At 43.5% G+C, this 20064-nt stretch overlaps 1 protein-coding gene across 1 annotated transcript in view; it reads right to left on the bottom strand.

Moving 5' to 3' along the window:
- Positions 1 to 3738: 3738 nt before the first annotated feature.
- Positions 3739 to 20064, bottom strand: part of ube3c (ubiquitin protein ligase E3C) — a 41782-nt gene continuing 25456 nt past the window's right edge. Inside the window, exons 18-24 of the mRNA XM_080793215.1 lie at positions 19904 to 20036; positions 15151 to 15398; positions 10153 to 10365; positions 7886 to 8074; positions 7641 to 7707; positions 6778 to 6908; positions 3739 to 4937 (exon numbers count right to left, since the gene is read on the bottom strand). Of these exons, the coding sequence (XP_080649341.1) occupies positions 4767 to 4937; positions 6778 to 6908; positions 7641 to 7707; positions 7886 to 8074; positions 10153 to 10365; positions 15151 to 15398; positions 19904 to 20036 (1152 nt within the window). The 3' untranslated portion in view covers positions 3739 to 4766. The remainder of the gene's footprint in view (positions 4938 to 6777; positions 6909 to 7640; positions 7708 to 7885; positions 8075 to 10152; positions 10366 to 15150; positions 15399 to 19903; positions 20037 to 20064) is intronic.

The following is a 20064-nucleotide window of genomic DNA, read 5'->3' as shown; positions in this document are numbered from 1 at the left end:
AATCTGGATATTGGGCCATCCCAAATTATCATCCTGGTGGGCGTACAGCGGTTGCTCAAATCTTCCTAAACGACCCTCTAGCTGCTACAATATTTGCTGTAGGAGGCTGAAATGTTGCATGAAGGTCAAGTGCTTTCATACCAATTGGCTTAAAGGGGTGGGGCAAATGCAATGGGAGTGGCCTAAAATAAAAAAGGTGCATAACTTCCAAGTAGACATACAAATTTGCACAGCATTTTCTTTTTTGGAAAGGTTGGTCATGACCCAAAGAACAGCTGAGTAACTGGTTATCTTCCAAACAGCACACACAAACAACAGACCAAAATATCTAATAACGTGGGCCCCACCTAAGCGAGTGTGGGCCACAATCTGCCGGCCGACAGGGCAAAACCACAGGGGGATCGGATGTGTGTCCGGCCCTGGGCGTTTGAGACTGGCCTTTGGGCCCCACGTGGGGCCGTGGTGAGCGGTTCGTGTCCTCCAGACCCCTTGCGCGAGGGTGCTCGGACCGACGGTAATGCACCATTTTATGATAGGCCACTCCCATTGCATTTGACCCTCCCCCCCCCCCCCCCCCCCCCCCTATTTGAGCCAACTGGTATGAAAGCACTTGACCTTCATGCAACATTTCAGCCTCCTAGAGCAAATATTGTAGCTGCTAGAGCGTCATTTAGGAAGATTTGACCAACCGCTTGCTGGCATTTTGAAAAATGGCTGCCACGCCCACCAGGATGAGAATTTGGGATGGCCCAATATCCTGTATTATTCCCAACATATCTATCAACACTTCTGCCAAATGTGGCACTTTTATCATAAAATGAACGATTGGTCCAATATACTGATCTATGACGCTGCACTATTGTGCCATTTCACACCAGAAATGTTCCACAATAACTTACTTGGTCCATGTCACTCACTACCGTGACTACCCCCTGGGCCCTATCTCATCTGCCCCTGCATCTCTACCACAATTTAAGACAAAGCTCTGGACGCAATGAGCACATCACATGTCAGTTTTGTAGCTAATCTGCAGTGCTGCACAAAATGTGAAGTGTAAAAGGAACAATATATTGATGGGGGATTTAGGCAACCATGCTTTCCGAGTGCCTTGCTGGAGTTGTTTGCAATGTAGCTTTACAGTATCTGCAAGTAAAGATACTGGGGTGGGCACTTGACATCACGACATCAGGTGAAAAGTCAAACTAAAACGGACTGATGGGCGGCATGCAGCCAGGCTTAGCCAGACAAAGTATGATAGTTGATAGTGAAATTATTATGATTTGTCAAATGTTCAGTATTTGGGCATCAGAGGCAAGTGGCCACTGGGCAGGTGTTCAATTACCCCCATGCCTATGGCTATACAAACATTTGACTGGCTTTAATGCAGTTACTCATTGCAATACATTTTAGAGGTCACATTCAATCTGAAAATGACTGTGTGGATTCTGTGGAACAGCCCAAACATAGTGTGTTGGAACAGCAAGTCAGTCAAAGCAGTGCCTTGAACAAAAAATAACCAAACGAGTAACTGTAAACCGTCTGCAACAGCATTGAACAGAAATGACCCTGACATTACAGTCTAGCTGGGCCTTGCATCGATTTTGAATTGAATTGGAAGGACGTTCTTGCAGTTAATGCAGCCTAGAGCACGTGCCAGGGATAAGGTCCCAATGAAAATGATAGATGTCCATTAATTATATAGGACATCATGGCGGTCAATATCCAATTACAGTCATTGAGCAAGGCCCATGGAAAAGGCAATCACAGACACAGTATGAACTTTAATAAAGGATTCTAAAGGACCATCAAGCAACACAGAAATGACTATATAGCCGATTCCTAGGTAATCAAAGATAAACGAAAAACTGTCCAGAAATGATCATATAGCCTGTGTGTGTGTGTGTGTGTGTGTGTGTGTGTGTGTGTGTGTGTGTGTGTGTGTGTGTACAGTAGCCTATTTTTTTCATTCAGTGTCATCACACCTTGGTTCTTGACAACAAACTGACAGATTTTTTTTGTATCAAAATGATCCACAGTAAATCAAAGAACAAGATTTTTGGGCATAATTTGCTCTTTTGTCAACAAAAGTGCCCTCAAGACTCCTGCTGGAGCCCTCATTCAATGTCACTCAAAATGAAGCTTCAGACAAACCAACCGATTTGAGTACTTTACTTCTCGGCCTAAAGCCCATGACCCACCTAAACACATTTTGCTAGTCTGGAATGTCTCAGGGTAGAAGACAGGGTAGCAATTAAAAAAATGCTTTAACACCATCTTTTAGATAGTCAAAGGGGCAGTGTCCTCAATACCCTCCCTCATACCCCTCACTAAGTACTTCTCCAAAGTGAGTAACACCCACAGCGACAATATCTAGACTAGAGGGAGCAACAACGATCTGGTACCAACCATCTTTAGAACATGTGAAAATTCTCCTTCTACTGCTCTGCCACAAAATGTGAAATGCCCTGACACCTTGACCTTCCCTTAAAAAATGTGGATCATTCTTTGGCTTCTTTCAAAACTGATCTGAAAATCTATCCCTCCATCTATCAGGAGACCACAAGGGGAGGTAAACTATTTTTTCTCATAGAAAGGAGGTGACATTCAGTGCCGACAGTTTTCCCTTTTTCATAGTTTGATATCTTGTTGACATTATTGTGTTATTTGTATGCTATGTTGATTAATTTAATACATAATACATATTTTTTTGTGTTATCCTTTTAGCCTGTACGTGTCTGTACATTGTTCTGTTTACATTGCTGACTGTAATAAAGTACTCAATCCACAAACATTTCCCCACGAGGTACCACCAATCGACCACCAGAGGGCATTGGTGACTAATAGACTACAATTCACAAATGTAGCAAGTGAATTGTCTCTCTAGTGAGTCTACTCCTTCCAACCTTGAATTTACTTTACTTTACCATTTACTTTGATTGTTTGTTTATTTTGTAGAAGAGATAAGAGCATGACTAACTTAAAGCCCAGTCAATATCAAGCCCAGTCAAGTTTAGTTTAGTTCAGTTTGCATGCCAGGGATGTAATGTCAAAGGCACTTTTGTCATTTATTTTCTTACTTTTTTTTAAAGAATAGCCCCCAACCCTTAAACCGAATCTAAGATTTTTTTCCTTTCGTTTTGCTCTCCAGCAAGATAAATAAAACTAAAAGCTTCAATTAGCCCTTAAAAGGCCTATGAGCAAGCACAAAGTATACCGTGCAAAGGAAATGATTCATAACGGCCTGCATTAACTTTGTCAGTTATAATCCATCACAAGGTAATAGGCTTAAATAAATCTCTTAGTAATTGAGATGAATCCCTCATTTCAACGACAAGTCCGGTTTTTAAGACCCAATTACCACTTTGAGTTCTCTTGGCCCGCTGGACACGACGGGCTGGAGCTCGGAAACGAGAGAGGGGGCACTGGCTGGCCATGAGGGAGGAATGGATGGAGGGATGGAACCGGTCCAAAGACGGATGAATACCTCCAGCGCCAGTACTGCATCAGAGGGCAGGCAGATTTATGAGAAACGCACACAATCTTAATTTGTGCCCGGCCCGATAATGCATCTCAAGGCCAGAATAGTTCTGCTCAGTGTTTCATAACTGGATGTTTCTTTAATTATATGTCAGAGGCCATAAAACTCAGGAGGAGATTTTCCCACAAAGCACTGTTTTATGTCTAGGTCATTATTGTAAATTACAAGCAACCAAAAAAAAAAAAAAAACTTCAAGAGGGGAAAATGCAAAAGAAAGGGAGTTTATTCATATCCATACAGTCTTTTCACCCTGTTGGTAGATGTATCAACAAGCTTCACGCTGTTCTTGCTCATTAGAGCAAACTGCGGAGAACTGTCTAGAGGGATAGATTGTTCACTTTAGCGAGCATGTGTGAAAAATATGAGGCCTTCATCACACAAAGGATAGAAGTAGAAATATTGAATAAATGAATCATACAAGGGTACCTGTAAACATATACATATTCACAAACTGAATTATTATCATAATAGACAAACAGCACCTTCCCGCTCTAGTCCAACAATAATTGCCGTTTGCCTTTTGAGTATTCACGCACGTAGCCACCCAATATAATTTACACACTTACGGTATGTGATGTCAGACGCAACAATTATTACTGGTAATAATACTTTGAGAAATCACAAAAACCCATGAGTTTTGATGACCTCTACCTGAAAGTACATGTTGGCTTATCTACAGTACATAAAAGCATCTCTGCCTCCACAGCCCCGGAAGAACCACAAGGTGGCTTTAGAGTCTTGCAGTCTCAGCTTACATTTCTGTTCATAATATATTTAAATATTGCCTGTTTCTTATATGACACCCTTCACTCTTCACTCTTTGGTGAGAAGACTGTTGTGGCTATTCTTATTGGATGACACACAAGGGAGTGACTTGGTGTACATTTGTGTTGATTATTTATTTAGTTGCTCAGCCTTTAAAACAGTAACAACTCTCAGTTTGTCGTGGGTTTTGTCAGTGGAAATACACAATTAAATTCTTTAAGAGCCATAACAATTAAAAAAAGAAAAAAAGTATTTTTATACTTCTGGCGGTTCTTCAGTCGGTGGGGTGATTCCCTTCATCACCGCTCGTTTTCGCACGTGCGCACACAGTGAAATCAGGCCAGGTCAGTGCATCGTTCCTTTCCTTGCCTCTCTTACTCCTTCAACTCTCAAGTCTCAACTCCGAGCCACTCTGTGGCATTGAGTCCACGGATGCGGAGGCAGAGAGCCCTCCCTGTCCTACTCAGCTGAGCTCAAAGCCGGCGGAGGACTCGATGGCATAGAGCAGCTTGTTCCTCATCAGGTGGTCGTCACAGAACTCGGGGAGCTTGAGCAGGTTCATGCAGGTGCTGGCGGTGGGCAATCGCTCCAGGTCGCTCCCGCCGTTGTGGATGCAGAAGGCGGGGTACAGCTCCTGCGTGTGCGCACACGCACACACACACACACACACACACACACACACACACACACACACACACACACACACACACACACACAGACATGAATGTTAAAGACAGGCACTCCACAAGACTTCAAACACACAGCTAGAGAGAGAGACTTAACATAATTATGGAGTCAAATTACTCAGGGCCGACTGCGGGCAAAAGAAAAAAATAAAAGAAAACGCAATTCCGATTTAGCAATAAATGTTGAATTGCATAAGAGGGATAAATGAAAAAAGTGACATTTAGTGTTGCACTAATACGGTGTGAAGTATACATTTAGGAAATCAGTTCACCACTTTGGAAGGCACAGAGGGGGGATGGCGCCCCACAGTTTGACCTCTGGATGAGATACTGACGGAATGTTCATTTTATGTTGTCCATATGCCATTTTATTCCTAAATGGAGCCTCTCTACGACAAGACCTGATGTGTCCAATACGACACGGACCGTTTCCATCACAACCAGGCCAAATAATCTACCCCTCTACCCTGATTTCACCCTATTTAAGTTTGCGTGCATGTGTATGTACAGTACGTACGTGCTTTCATTCGTGAGTGAGTGCATGGGGGGTCAGCAGGCATGCCAGCCCGATTAAATGGCTCTTGTGATGCTTTGATATAATGACCCAATTTTTTTGACAATTACCGTATTAAACTATCATTGCTTATTGAGAAAGTGTCATTACCAGAGCGATCATTCTGGGGGGAAAAAATAAGGTTTCCATCATCTTTTTTAAATGGGTTCGTCTGACAGAACTATTTCTGCTCTAATGAATCCTGGGCCGTTTTCACGACAGCTAATTAAGGCTTCGCTGGCGCAAGCGGATGGCCAGGTCAGGGGGGCGCTCCCGACACAAATTACTGCCCTCTCCCTCTCAGGGAGGAGGCAGCGAGTGTGTGGTTCTGGGGGTGGTGGGGGGGACAGCATCCACACCACCTCCCAAAGTCAAATTCATTAAATGGAGGGGGGAGGCAACTCTCAAACCTCCAGAGTAGCCACTATGGAGGATTTTAAGGTGAGTTTTGGCCCTTTCCTCTATTGCAGATCAGCAATGAGGTTTTCTTAACTAATGACAGCAATAAAGAGTAGTAATACCAATCATATGACAATTACAGCTTCTGGTTATACTAAGTAAGGCACATAAAACCCCTAATGGTCCTCGGCAACACTTTCTCCCTTTTTCTCCAACCTCAAATTACTTAAGTGTCCCACAAATCAAGTCAGTGAAATTGCTTCCTATTAGGATTATAATTTTCAGAAATAACAGGCGAGTAATGATGATGATGAGTCGTCGCTGCTGAAGAAGTGATGTTATGAATACTTTCCTTCTGTACGAATCCAATAGCAAAAATGACTCGCCTTCCGCTATGTCAAACAGGAGGCAAAAGTTCAAAAGTTCAACAAGCGTCTGAGTTCTGAAACGGCAATATTTGTCCAGCCGGGGATTAGGACCAAGCCCACACATACTGTACATACACAGCTACAGAATGCACTTTCTTCCACAGGAGAAGGTTATGAACTACACAACATCAAGGGGGAGGAGGCGGCGATAAGGGTTCGCCCGGCCAGACTGCCTCATGTCTTATCAGCAGCTAATTTGAAAATGATCATTTGACAGCTGCTATCAGAGCCAGGCATTTTCATTACATGCCCATTAAGGAAGAACACGCCCCTCTCCAGCTTTGTCTAGTTGCCTCGGTAAACTCACCGATAAGTGTTGGCTAGCGCTAATATGGAGTCTGCAAAAACTAGACGGAGTGGGGAGGGGTGGGGGCGCTTTGTGGACCTGAACTTCTGCTCAACCCTCACCTTGAAGCCTAGCAGCGGAGGTCTGGAGCAGCTGGTGACAAACTTGAGCAGCATACGCTTCTCGTCGTCCGTGAAGGAATCCACCACCTCCCAGAAGATCTGGATGACGGGGTGAGTGGCCGAGTAGCCCCCTGGAATGACATAGGAATGGTTCAGGCTTGAATGACTGCAAAGATTGTGTCAATCTATGCTCACACAAAAGCCACTGCTGAATTATTAAGGGACCAAGCCGGAAGGGATTTGGTCCCTAGTTGTATTTGTCTGTTTTTTTCTTCTTCTCCGTCCGCCAAAAATAGCAGTTCTGGCTCAACCATGCAGCCGGTTTCCGCAAAACTTGGCAATATGGTAGAGGACGCGAAGCCCACGACCATTGTCCAAAGGGTGGCGCTATAGCACTCAATTGAAAATGCTAACTTTGAATAGGCATACTGTAGCTCATGAACCTTTTGACCGTCAGCAATAAAACTTCAATACACAGTCTCCTCATGCTGAACAACTTTCGTGTTCTGACTTTTGACCTCTGACCTTTTGATCACCCACTAAATGTTCTACACGTGAACGATTTAGTAGTACATTTAAAAAAAGTTAATTAGGAGTTGGACAATATCGGCATATTTAATTTAGTTATGTAACATTGACCTTCCCGACCATCAACTCCAAAAGTTAATATTCATATTACTTTCTTCAGGGCAAGTAACAACTTCCATGCATGCACGTGGACATGCTAAAAACACAAAATAATAATACAAAACCGTGTCTCTGTGGCGTCAACTTCACAGAAAAAAATCTACCAACAATGAATATTTAGACAATGTCACAACAGCTGCTGCAACAACACCAACGTTCTCAATATCGACCCCTACCTGAGTAGTTTGTGAATTTCTTCAGGTCCTCGAGGGAAATAGGCACGAGAGCTCCAGATATTAGCACCTGTGATGAATGAGTGCACAGCAAAAATCATCATTTGTGACTCTGGCAGTGTACACTCTCTCCGAGTTAAATAAACTCTCAGAGTTAAATAAACTAACTGTATGTTAGGGACATAGTCCACATTGACACACAATTGTGTATACAGACACAATAGTGGAGGCACTGACAATATAATTACCTGTATCTCCTGCTGGTCAAACATGCGTAGCCACTCCAGGTTGACCACGTTAGCCAGACCCTGTCTGAAGGCTAGACAATGAGGCCTGATCTGCTTGTTCAGCCTGTAGTCGGCCACCAGATGGATATAGGATATCCGGTTAGCTGTGGACACCGGAATGTCTTTCCCTCCTGGTTTTAACTCAACCACCTGGTGAAAAACAGTTTATTTATTACTATCATGGTGCCACTAGTAGTCACGTAGCCAGACAACTATTCCGAAATCCCCGAACACTATAGTCTAAAACCCAATCAAATACAAAACATAATATATACTAGTAATATTTAACATCATAATACCAGACTGTATGATGGAAGCATTTGCAAATTGTGGGAGGCAACAATCTGGCTTGCGAGACTATGGTGCCACAAACTTTGTAGAGGAAAATGCTAACAGCAATATTGGGACAGGCGAAAAAAAGGAGATCCTGCACACTTGGAGCAAACTAACTTGCGAGTATCACTTGAGACGTTTGAGTCCAACTGATCTTCAGGTATCTCAAATACTTTTTTGTGAAGAAAGTGTGCGGGATCTCCCGTTTTTCCTGTCTCAGGCATTGGCTGCCTGCTCTTATGCACCTGTCCCAGGCCAGTAGGTGTGCAAAAATACCTTTTTTCCCCACAAACAGAAATATTGCAAAATACAGTGTAAACCACAGTGTAGATCACAATTACAGTATACTGTATCAATAACTTCCAGTATCAACAACTGAGAGCCATATCTCTAAATTGAGAATGGTGGCCTATAGAGAATTGTCCAATGATATTTCAAAAACGCAGCCCACCTTCATTGTCGGACTGAGTACATTTGTGATTAATATACTTTGTTATGTTTGCTTAGGTCTGCCCGGAATACCAGAGAGCCAAGACAAAAGATCAAGTATTTAAAATATGCTCAAACAGTACACTCTTTGAGTGGCAGGCAACCGCCTGGGTCTGAATACAACACAGACTATGAACATCTGGTCCATTTTCATTTGGCCCGGGACAACAAAGTCCACTGACCAGCCTATTTCATCAACCTTAAGAGCGTTTTAGCACTAATGGTCAAATGTGCCAAAAGGCCAAATACTTTTTATCTATTGCCTGAACTGAACTCCATAAAGCACCTACCAATAACAATAAAACAAGCAGTCAAAAGATTTAACTTCATGAGAGATTACAAGGATTGAATTATTTTCACTGTATAATAATACCACTTGCTGTTTGGAGCTCGACTGACATGCAATCATTTGCCATTTCTTTCCCCCTGATTTTTGATTATTATGTGCTAATGTAAGAGAATTACTCGTTATCTTGCTTGCTTTGGCTATCTCCTGAGGGCAAATGCAGGGCAGACTGCTCCCGGGTGTGTGCCTAATCTTTCACAAATTGTTTTCCCTATCGTGTTTGCGATGCCCTATTGGCAACCAGAGGGGCCCACATTGTGACCGAGCCATTCCAGGCCTTGTTTGAAGAAGAGCTAATAAGAGGAGCAAGGCCCTGAGCAAACAGGGGCTGCGGGTAGAGTGCTGGTCCAGGCCCCCGGTGACTCGGTGTGGGGGTGGCATCCTGTCTATGCAGCCTTGAGCTTTGGCGCAGACGTGCTTAAGAGCAGCTAGCCGTGGCTTTCAGGCGTGTTTTCCGAGATCACTGCCGCAAGGCCGGCGGGCAGATGGAATGGTCAACAGTGCCGCTGTGTTTCTTGCAGCGCGGCAGACCCGAGGGCAGCAGCCGCAACGTGCTTTATCTCTCTCATAGTGCTGAAACACTGGTACATCGCGAAGGAAATGAATTATTAACGGCAAACACATAAGAACCAAAGAGGGGGACTGGCTGAATCAGAAGACTGGCCAGGATATAAACTCAGCCAGAGATGGAAGAGGGCAGGCAGCACACGGGTGAATGATTGAACCGGCTCCCTGCTACCGTTCACCCCCGCCCCCACCCCCTCCCAGGTACCTTGGCCTAGGGAGGTTATGTCACGATTATGACGAGTAATTATCACACAAATAATTGACCGATTGAATTGTGTTTTGGACGTTGAACACTGGAACATAATGAATAAAAATTACATATCCGTTTAGCTTTTAGGCCTCGAAGATGCACAGGGCAGATACAGTATGACAAATAATCTAATTATACAAACTGACAGATGTAATAATAACTAATAATTGTTTACAGATGTAAACAATTATGCAAAAATAACTGTGAATAATGGCGATTAGCCTTGATGTAATAATGGCCTACCTGGGCCTCTCCCAGCTCGTTGTTGACCACGGTGAAGTTAAGGCCCAGCTCCTCCACGTCGTCCTCGTAGCTCTTGAGGAAGAGCAGGTTGCGGTACATCTCTGGGTCCAACGAGGCCAGGTGGTGGATGTCCACGTCAGCGCTGGTGCCCAGCAGCTTGGACAGGAAGAAACTGGCGAACGGCAGCTCCACCAGCATGTTCTCATACAGCGCCTGCAGCACGGGGACACATGGGGATGGTTGTACGATGATGCTTACGGTTAGAAGGTACTAAAGCTCATGGTGCGGCATAAAGTGACGCTATGAGCAAGTAGATCTTCTTTTTTTTTTAAGATTAAAAAGATCATTTTTTAACTCAAATCTTTGCTTCTGGGGGTCCTGGGAGAACATATTTTGAGATGGGGCTCCGCGGTTAAATGCATATAACTTTTTGTCCTCACCTTTTAAGTAGTCACAGAATATTTATGGCAACAATCGATCCCCCGATCGTTGATAATTATAGTGCCGTTCACTGGGCATTGGGCGTGTCAAACTGCTGTGCCGTTCATCTGTTATAATCCACTGAAAATCCCATAACGGCGGCCCAAGAAGAGGAACGATACAGAGCAGAGATAAACCAAGACCCCAGTAAGGCTATCCAACGTTGAAGCTGCCACTACCTACTGGCCAAAAGTGGAATTGCAGCACATTCATGGAGGTGGACGGACGTTCAGTGACGTCATGTGCGTAACGTGCGTCATCCTCTTCCGCTCGCTCGAGCCATTGAGTTATAATGGTACTTCCGCTCTAACATGGGAGTGGATGGGAGCTGTGATTTCTTGGTTACAAGCAAGGACTATTTAAAGAGGACGGGAAGCGAAGACCGTACGGTGGACTCCATGTTGCTCCATGGAAGGAAAGAAACATGCGCAGTTGAGACCAGGAAGTTGTACATGACAAATCATAGATATGGCACAAATGGCCCAGCAGATGGCATGATGCCACTGAAAGGAGAGATGCTTTTACATATGTCATAGTCATACTGTCTGTGTGATGATCCATGCTGGGACTTACTTATCCACTTGCTGTTAAAACGTTAATATAAAAGGTAAAATGCAATGACGTGACATGATACACGTATAGACGTCGTCTGTTAAGGCGTCTATAGCTACTTTAATGGGTTAAATCAGACTAACAAAATATATATATTGATGATTTCCTCCAATTTGAAGTAGAACTGAAAAGAATACTGTGCGCACGTTTTTGTTTATTCCAAGGCTCCAGCAACGTGAAATGAAATGCAGTCATTATGATTAGATTACGTAGATTAGTAGATTACTAAATGCTGCTTTATAATATTGCTGAGCACATGTTCAAAGTCTTGATTACAACATGCATTACACCAGATTAAAGATAGCGCTAATCTTATGTCAAAGAATCAAAGTGATAAGATAGTAAATCTGGTCACATCAACGTAAGTAAGAGGAAAACACAGGGGCCAATCTATCTAAAACACACAGGCCTCAAATTCACCCGCCTCTAACTTTATAAATGCCAATTCTCACCTTGACCTTAAATGCCATTAAGAACCATAGCCGGCAGGTGACTCATAAAACCTAAAGCTAATGTACTGGAATAGACCGAAAAGGAGCCTGTAGAAGGCATTAAAATATACAGGTCCTTATAAATGATAGCGCTAAAAACCCTGACCGCATCAGCTAAATGGATTATAAATCTAGTGGATTTCCATAATGCATGCATCTTAAACACACACAAAGGCGTAAATCACGGCTATTTTCTAAACACAGGTTAATTGCGGCAACTTCAAACACTGTCTATTTTTTATGCAAAATAATCCACTTAGCATTTCTCCCGTGGCCAGTCCATTTCCAGGACCATATGTGCAGCATGGCCCCCTTGAAACCTATCAATAACACCAGTGCCGGGAAGAGGCAGCAATAAGTATATGGAAAAAACCTGTAGCCTTATTCTTTTTATTTTTTCAATGCCACTAACTTTATTTATGAGTGTTTACTGCCAGAAATTGTGCCAAAATGACTTGGGCTGGAAATAATTAATTATCGTGGCCCAGGCCCTTTTTAATATAAGTGAGTGCAGTGGCAACGCAATTAAAGCAGATCGCGACGCCATCAGGTGGAATCAACGCCAGCAACATTGCAGGTGCATTCTGTTAGCTGCCAAATAAATTCCTTAATTTACAACATTAAGAATCAATAAAAATTATAATGAATTTCAAACGCATCACTATCAATCAGGGGCTCTAACCCCAAACATGTCTAAAGGGAACTCTCGGTCACGCAAGATCACCGAGTAACAGACACAATGGTTAGGAGGGGAGGGACCCTAAACTATGTTCACCTGAATGGAAAGGTTGAGGCTGATGGGGTTGGAGGCTTTGTACAAATGGCACAGGCACGAGGCATAAATAGAACTAAACTGTCCGCTAAATGACATATTACATGAAGGGTTGAGGGGACATTCTGGAGCTGTTGGTTAAAATATGTTAAGAAAATGTCCACATATAACTCATGAGCAAGTGCATCACAAACTATATATTATGTTTTCACGTGGGATGGTCCCACTGTTTTGTGGACTAAATCTAGCTGTATGTCAGCTGGGCGGACAAGCGGGGAAGAGGGATGATGTCCAGCCTCTATTCTGATTTCAATCCCATTTCAGTGAGTACCCCCCAGACAAGCCACTCCCTGCCTGTAATACATCACCCCCGTAACAATGGCACGCCTCGGACATTAATTAACAATATTAATCTCCCCCCGGCGTCCCCCGAGTCGCCAAGCGCTCGCCGCGCGCGCCGCTTCGTTGGTGATGCAATCCCAATCTATATAAACGGTTGCCTTTTATCCAGGCCATAACGGCACTAAACAAATATCAATACACCTCTCAAATGGCCACTCAAACGGCCATATTTATGGAGAAAAGGGAACTTAAGGTAGGGTTAATTGAAAGTCAAATTCAAATTAATTTTCCCCCACCTAATTGCCTGAACCATTAGCCGCAGAGAGCATAGTTGAGGGAGTGGGAGGGTGGGGTGGGCTCTTGTTGGCCACTGACTGGTCATTTCTCACCGTTGGTGGAACATACAGAAGAGGGAGGAGTTATGGTGCTCTGATAAGTAGACCGGACCATCTCAGGGGCGAGTGAGAGAGACTTAGATGCTCTGGACTGTAAAACAGATCAAAACGCTATTACCACATGCTTTGACCGCTTATTTATGTCCTGTCTGCGCGGGCTAGCTGATTTAACGCCGGCCAAATGCAATCACTACACAAACAAGAGGCAAGAATCATCGGCTAATGGAAGGCCTAATTGAGAGGCGACCACTTGTCATGAGGTAATTCTTCCTCTGGCTGAGATGACCCCCCCCCCCCCCCCCACTGGGGAAAGGCATCCCGATAAACAATCACCAGCACATGCATTAAGGAAGATTTAAAAACATTAGGCTCTAATAAATAGTGCCATCAAGGAAGGGAGGTGACAGAAAAACAATGCCATCAACAGATTACGCAATGGGCTAATTAACAAGTGCTGTTCCTTGTACGAGGCACAGGTTCAAGCTTCTTTGCCTTTGCACTGCAGTACTTACCTGTTTGGGGAAACCACAAACGGACTGCAATCTTCATAAACATTGTCAGTTTCTTGAACAATCACCAAAGGCTTCTTGCTATTTCTAAAGGACAGCCAACTGCTCAATTTCCATGGACACTGCCAGAGGGCAGCCTCAACATTGACTGTAATGCACAGTGTAGCCATGCATATTCACTGCAGCGACAGACTGATCCAAATTCATCTATTGACCAATAAATCAATGCAGCCTCTGGCCAAGCCTATCGTTTCTTTTTATACACTCTCTTTGCTGCCCCGTGAGTCGTGACACACAGAAAGCCTGAGTTGGATGGCCACAGTGACTTTCTTAACCACTTAAGACCCAATATACTTCATTGACGGAGGTCCCCAGGGGTCTGTACTAGGTTTGTCCCCTCCTTCATTCCCTCTACAGAGGTAGGCAACCTAAGGCACAGGGGCCGACAATGGCACAGGGGAGGAGGGTAATCGCTGTGCCGTGGTTTGAGAGAGAGGATTTTTGGTTTAAATAATGATTTTTTTGGGGTTTTTTAAATGTACCGGTAGTCAATTTAACTATGAATCTGTCTGCAAATTACACCCTGCACATAATTCTACATTCAGTTCTCATACAGAGTCTGGGAGATTGGGTGGGTTATTGCTCTAATGTCTAATGATCATTACAATGTCCTGATGTGAAAGACAATATATCAAGGGGGGAAAAGGTTATATTTATGGACAATCAAAATCTGACGATGTGGAGTCATAATTCAACTTAATGTTGAGTTGATATGGTACAGTTGACTATAAAATAAAAACATGGCTCTTCATTTCAAAAAGTTTGCAGACCCCTGCTCTACACCAAATCTCTTTATATAACCAACCTACGCTTTGTGAGCTTCTAAATGTGCTATTTATTGCTGAATGCTCACCTATTTTCACAAAATGTTTGCCTATTATGCATACCCAGCATAGGGAACGTTAGGGTTCAAATGGTAAATGTAATAAAATTTCAGCCCCAAAAATTGTGAAAGCATCTGGTAGACATACAGTATATATGTATTATTACTAGTGATGCACCGAATATTCGGCCTCAGAAAATATTCGGCAGAAAATGGCTAAAATGCATTAAAATATATCACCGAATAGTGTATGCAATTAAATTAATGCATTCAAAAGAGCTGAATAAATGTTTTATGGACCCATAATAGTGAATATTATTTAAGTTATGCCATAACCATTTATTTTGCCATAAATCAGGTAGCTTTAAGGTACGGCCATGACAGCAATGGTAGGAAAAAAGATATATAATATGAATCATATTCAGATATTCGGTATTCGGCCTAATGTTTCCCATATTCGGTTTCGGCCAAGAATTTCCCTTTCGGTGCATCCCTAATTATTACAGCTGGTTACCTTTCCTAGGATCCTGCCCAGGAAGTAGTAGTGCCTTGTATAGGAGTCGCCAATTAGCGTCTCTGCGGCGGGGTTGGGGTAGAGCAGGCTGTCGTTGGTGGTCTTGAAGAAGCCCTGGTTGGGGTTGAAGCCCGACTTGAGCAGCTCATTGAGGAACTCCCGGAAGATTCCACCGCCGTCTATCCCCGCCTCGTCCAGACCGTGAGCGTTCAGCAGGTGCACTCGAATCCTCTTCTTCAGGTCTGTCTCTGGAGAGAGGATGTAAAAGCACAATGAATACGTGTCAAATATTAGTCCCTGTTCACACGTATTTGGATCTCAGGAGCCACATGAGAATGCTGTCAGGGTTGACGTCACGACTACCTAGTCGCTACGTTACCTCCTCCTGGCATCTTGCCAGAACCACTCTCTGTCGGATTATAAACTACAGTCAAGTCCGTATAAGAATATAAACCTAAGCCTTAAAATTAAGCTTATCTTTAACTTGTCCATCTTTAAAACCGAGATCTAATCTACTCGGCAAGCCTTTAGTCAAGACTATACTCTGCTTGGAGTTACATCTGGTCAGCACTTCCGCTCTTGTGACCGTGGAACATTCACAACCCTTACAGTATAATCCGACCAAGATTTGGTCGCAGCGGTTGATCATGACTTCAGGCTCACCCAAAGAAGAATTATCCCCAACCGGCGGCACTTCGTCGCCGGGTGGGGGCAAAGATGGCTTGCCCCGCCCAGGTTTCACCCCTCCCCTGGGCAAGGTCAAAATTGAACCCCACGATGAAGGAGATTGTGCCCCCTCACCTGATAACACCTCAATTCTAGACAGCGTGATAGGCCACATCAATGACACCAAGGTGCTGCTCCCTGATAGGGAACTCGCCTATCAAGCCGAGATTGAGGATCTCAGACGCCAGGTTCAAAGTCTCCTACTTAGGAGCCAGCTACCATCTGATAAATCGCCGAAAGGAACAATATATGTCCAAAGTTATGAATAGGCAATGACATGTATTGACTGCAGAATGTTAGCCTGGGTTCCAGCCTGATCCGCGGATCTGAAAATGTCACTGCGCTACTCTGTCTGGACAGTCTCCTATTCTCCACAGGTAGGCGGGACATATGAAGGTTGAAATGGAACCGTGGCTTCTGATTGGTCTGTGGTGCGGTTTGAGGAAAAACACCAGTTTGACATATCAATGCGCAGCTACTGATGTTGTCCTGCAACGTCTCCTTATCATTCACTAAACTCACCCCACACAGCTACTGATGTTGTCCTGCAACATCCCCTTATCGTTCACTAAACTCACCCCACACAGCTACTGATGTTGTCCTGCAACATCCCCTTATCGTTCACTAAACTCACCCCACACAGCTACTGATGTTGTCCTGCAACGTCCCCTTATAATTCACTAAACTCACCCCACACAGCTACTGATGTTGTCCTGCAACGTCCCCTTATCGTTCACTAAACTCACCCCACACAGCTACTGATGTTGTCCTGCAACGTCCCCTTATCATTCACTAAACTCACCCCACACAGCTACTGATGTTGTCCTGCAACGTCGCCTTATCATTCACTAAGCTCACCCCACAGAGCTACTGATGTTGTCCTGCAACGTCCCCTTATCATTCACTAAACTCACCACACACAGCTACTGATGTTGTCCTGCAACGTCCCCTTATCATTCACTAAACTCACCCCACACAGCTACTGATGTTGTCCTGCAACGTCCCCTTATCATTCACTAAACTCACCCCACACAGCTACTGATGTTGTCCTGCAACGTCCCCTTATCATTCACTAAACTCACCCCACACAGCTACTGATGTTGTCCTGCAACATCCCCTTATCATTCACTAAACTCACCCCACACAGCTACTGATGTTGTCCTGCAACCTCCCCTAATCATTCACTAAACTCACCCCACACAGCCGTACATTTTTTGTACTAAAAACTAAAATGTTAGGAAGGGTCTACGGCTAAAACTCAAATCAAACCAAAAAGAACACTGGCTAGCTGATGACGTATCAGCAACAACGTGGCTACGTAGCAGTTGACGTTATGAAATGCGAGTCAAGCAGCCTCTGTCCAGACCAGTGACATTTTCGGATCCGTGGAACGCTAGGGAATCAGGCCGGAACCCAGGCTAGCAGAATGTCCTACAAATGAGCAAAAAGTATGACATATTTCACTGATAATGTAGCTTTGTGTGAACAAGACAGGTCTCGTGGTCATCCTCCAATCTGTCAAGAAATACTGTTAAAATTATAAAGTTGAGTCTGACTGCTTGAGAATCACTGTGAGCAGCATGATCTCAGGTTCTAAAAACACACTGCCGAATTCTCCACTGCAATTTACAGTATTTTTTGATGAGCTGTTAAAACATCCTGGCAAAGTTTGTGCTGAGGGGAAATTATGCCCGGCATTAACCTTCTTAATTCCGTAGTTTTCCATCGAGTCCTCAATCATTTAAATGTGTCTAGTTCTTGGCTATTACTGAGGCCTCCTGAATAACAGCTATCCACAGAGCCCAATGATGGTGTAGTATCGGTAATTATCATCTCCACCAGGCCAGAAGGCCTGTGAAGTGACAATGTTAAGACTTGTAAGACCTTTTTAATACCTCGAAAAAAGACCATTACTGCATCAAAAGTAATCAACAAATCAAACTAAACATTGGCCAAATTGTCAAATAATATAAGAAAAGAGGCAAACATTCTGAAAATAGCAGATCTACAAGCTCACAATGTGAGGTGTTGTGATCTTATAGATCGGCTAATTTCACAATATTTATATACGGAACAGAGTCATACAAAATTGAATGCCTCAACTCCTACATTCCAAGTGCTTGCCAGGGTGGGGGGTCCCCAATCCAAGTCCAAATATGATTATTTTGGGGGGATCGCGGCCTGAAAACTGCGTGTTTGTGGGTGAGTCTGAAGCTAATCAAAACAAACACTGGAGCAATCAGTGTCAAATATTTAGTGCACTACCAATAGGCCAACAAAAACACCCTGGAGCTATACAAGGGTGCGTTACGTTTTGGCCTATGGCTCTTGACCCATAGGTTGTACAATCAAAGCGTTCTTTCCTTTGATTCTGTGGATCATGATGCAACTCCCCACAACCTACGCAGCCCTGGCTTGGCAACCCTGCCTGTTGGAGATATATGGCATACGCCCCTTTCTAGTTATGTGTATTCTCCTATCTGGCCATCAACTATACGACAATGTTTTCATAGGTTGTAACTGTAAGCCATTTTAACAACATTTTATACCTCTTGTTACTGCCTCAAGGCTTTACCTACACAGGTACTTACCTATACAGAAGCTGACTAATACATCATACTTCCTCAGGAGTGTCTTCCGTGTGAGATTCAATGTAGCAAATCGTTTAAGATGATTTTGCTTACAGAAAGTGAAAGATCTTAAGATAAATAAAAAGGACAGCGACCTGTCATGTCCATTTTGAGCAGATACATCTTGTAAGAAAGCATTCCCCTCAATCCACAGAATATTCAAATCAAAGCATATAAAAAGGTCACGTTTCAGCGTAATTAATGTGTGGCGGTAAATCACGGCAGCTATAACTTATAGACACATAAATGATATAGATCACGTCTTCAAGCTCTCTTGCTACTCTTTTTAATCATGCTGCCCCCACAAAAGTGCCCTTTCAAATTCAAACACAAAAAGAGGTGACTTAAAATAATTGATTCCCTGCTTTTATGTGATCCATTAGAATAATCAGAATCACAATTATGCTTTACCGAAATTCAATAGTCTGAATGACGAGTGCGCTCACCTTCAACTTTAATGTTATCCGGAGCCTTGAACCCCGGCATGGTGATTTTATAGGACGCAAAGAGACTTTCAACAGCTGTGTTAAAATCCACTGTGGCCACGCTTACTTGGCTCTCGGAGGATATAACCATGGCTCCCATGGTGCCACGGTAAAACAACAACCCTCTGGGAGGATATAACCATGGCTCCCATGGTGCCATGGTAAAACAACAAGTCTAGCTCACGTCCATTGAAAAATGATTGAGAAGCGAGCACAGGAATGAAATGACAGTACTACAGCTTTTTGTTTTACTTTTAAGATGTGCTGGTCAGTGGTTACTGACCAGCACCTCTTACTGTTAAGTAAAAGCATCAATACCACAATGTAGAAATACTCCTACAAGAAAAGAAAAAGTCCTCTATGCAAAATGTACTTGAGTAAAAGTATTGGCATAAAACTGTACTTAAAGTACCAAAAGCAAACATACTCATCTATACAAATGAGCATAGTTTGTGCAAGCACAGCTTTGTCCGCGGTTCGGTTGGCCAACTCATAGACCGCTACGTAATGCGGAAGCACTGTTTATGCCTGTGCTTTGTGGCTGTCATACGTCACTGACTTACTTCTGCGTTTACAACCCAGCTTTTGCAGTTTCCCTTTCCGTGATGCCATGGAGCGATTGAGATGAGCACGGATCTCGGACGTGTGGTGCCACAGGTTCAAATGTATAAAAATAATTTGAAAATAGCCAAAGTATATAGGGATGGATTGGTTAATGCGTGTAATACACATGTACAAAGTAACTAAAGTTTTAAAATAATTGTAAAAAGTTAAAAGTATAATATTTGCCAAATGTAGAGAAAAAGTACTGCCATTTTAAAATACTCAAGTAAAAATCCCTCAAATTTGTACTCGAGTAGTACAGTACTTGAGTAAATGTACTTAATTACTTTCCACCACTGGTGCTGGTACCGTTTTCTGGAGAGAGCTTGTCATAGGCGTCTTCGTAGATGTAGTTCCGTCGGATGGTGACGTTGATGCAGTCTAGGAACGGGCCGTCCCCCTGCACATCCTGTTTGTCTGCGTAGATCAATCTCTGGAAGATCTACGGGAGAAGTGTGAAGCCCCGAGGC

The sequence above is a fragment of the Protomyctophum bolini genome, assembly GCF_963924005.1.
Source record: "Protomyctophum bolini genome assembly, chromosome: 21".
NCBI classification, from domain to species: Eukaryota; Metazoa; Chordata; class Actinopteri; order Myctophiformes; family Myctophidae; genus Protomyctophum; species Protomyctophum bolini.
The sequence above is the reverse complement of the archived record's forward strand: the minus strand, read 5'-3'. Positions and strand labels throughout refer to the sequence as shown.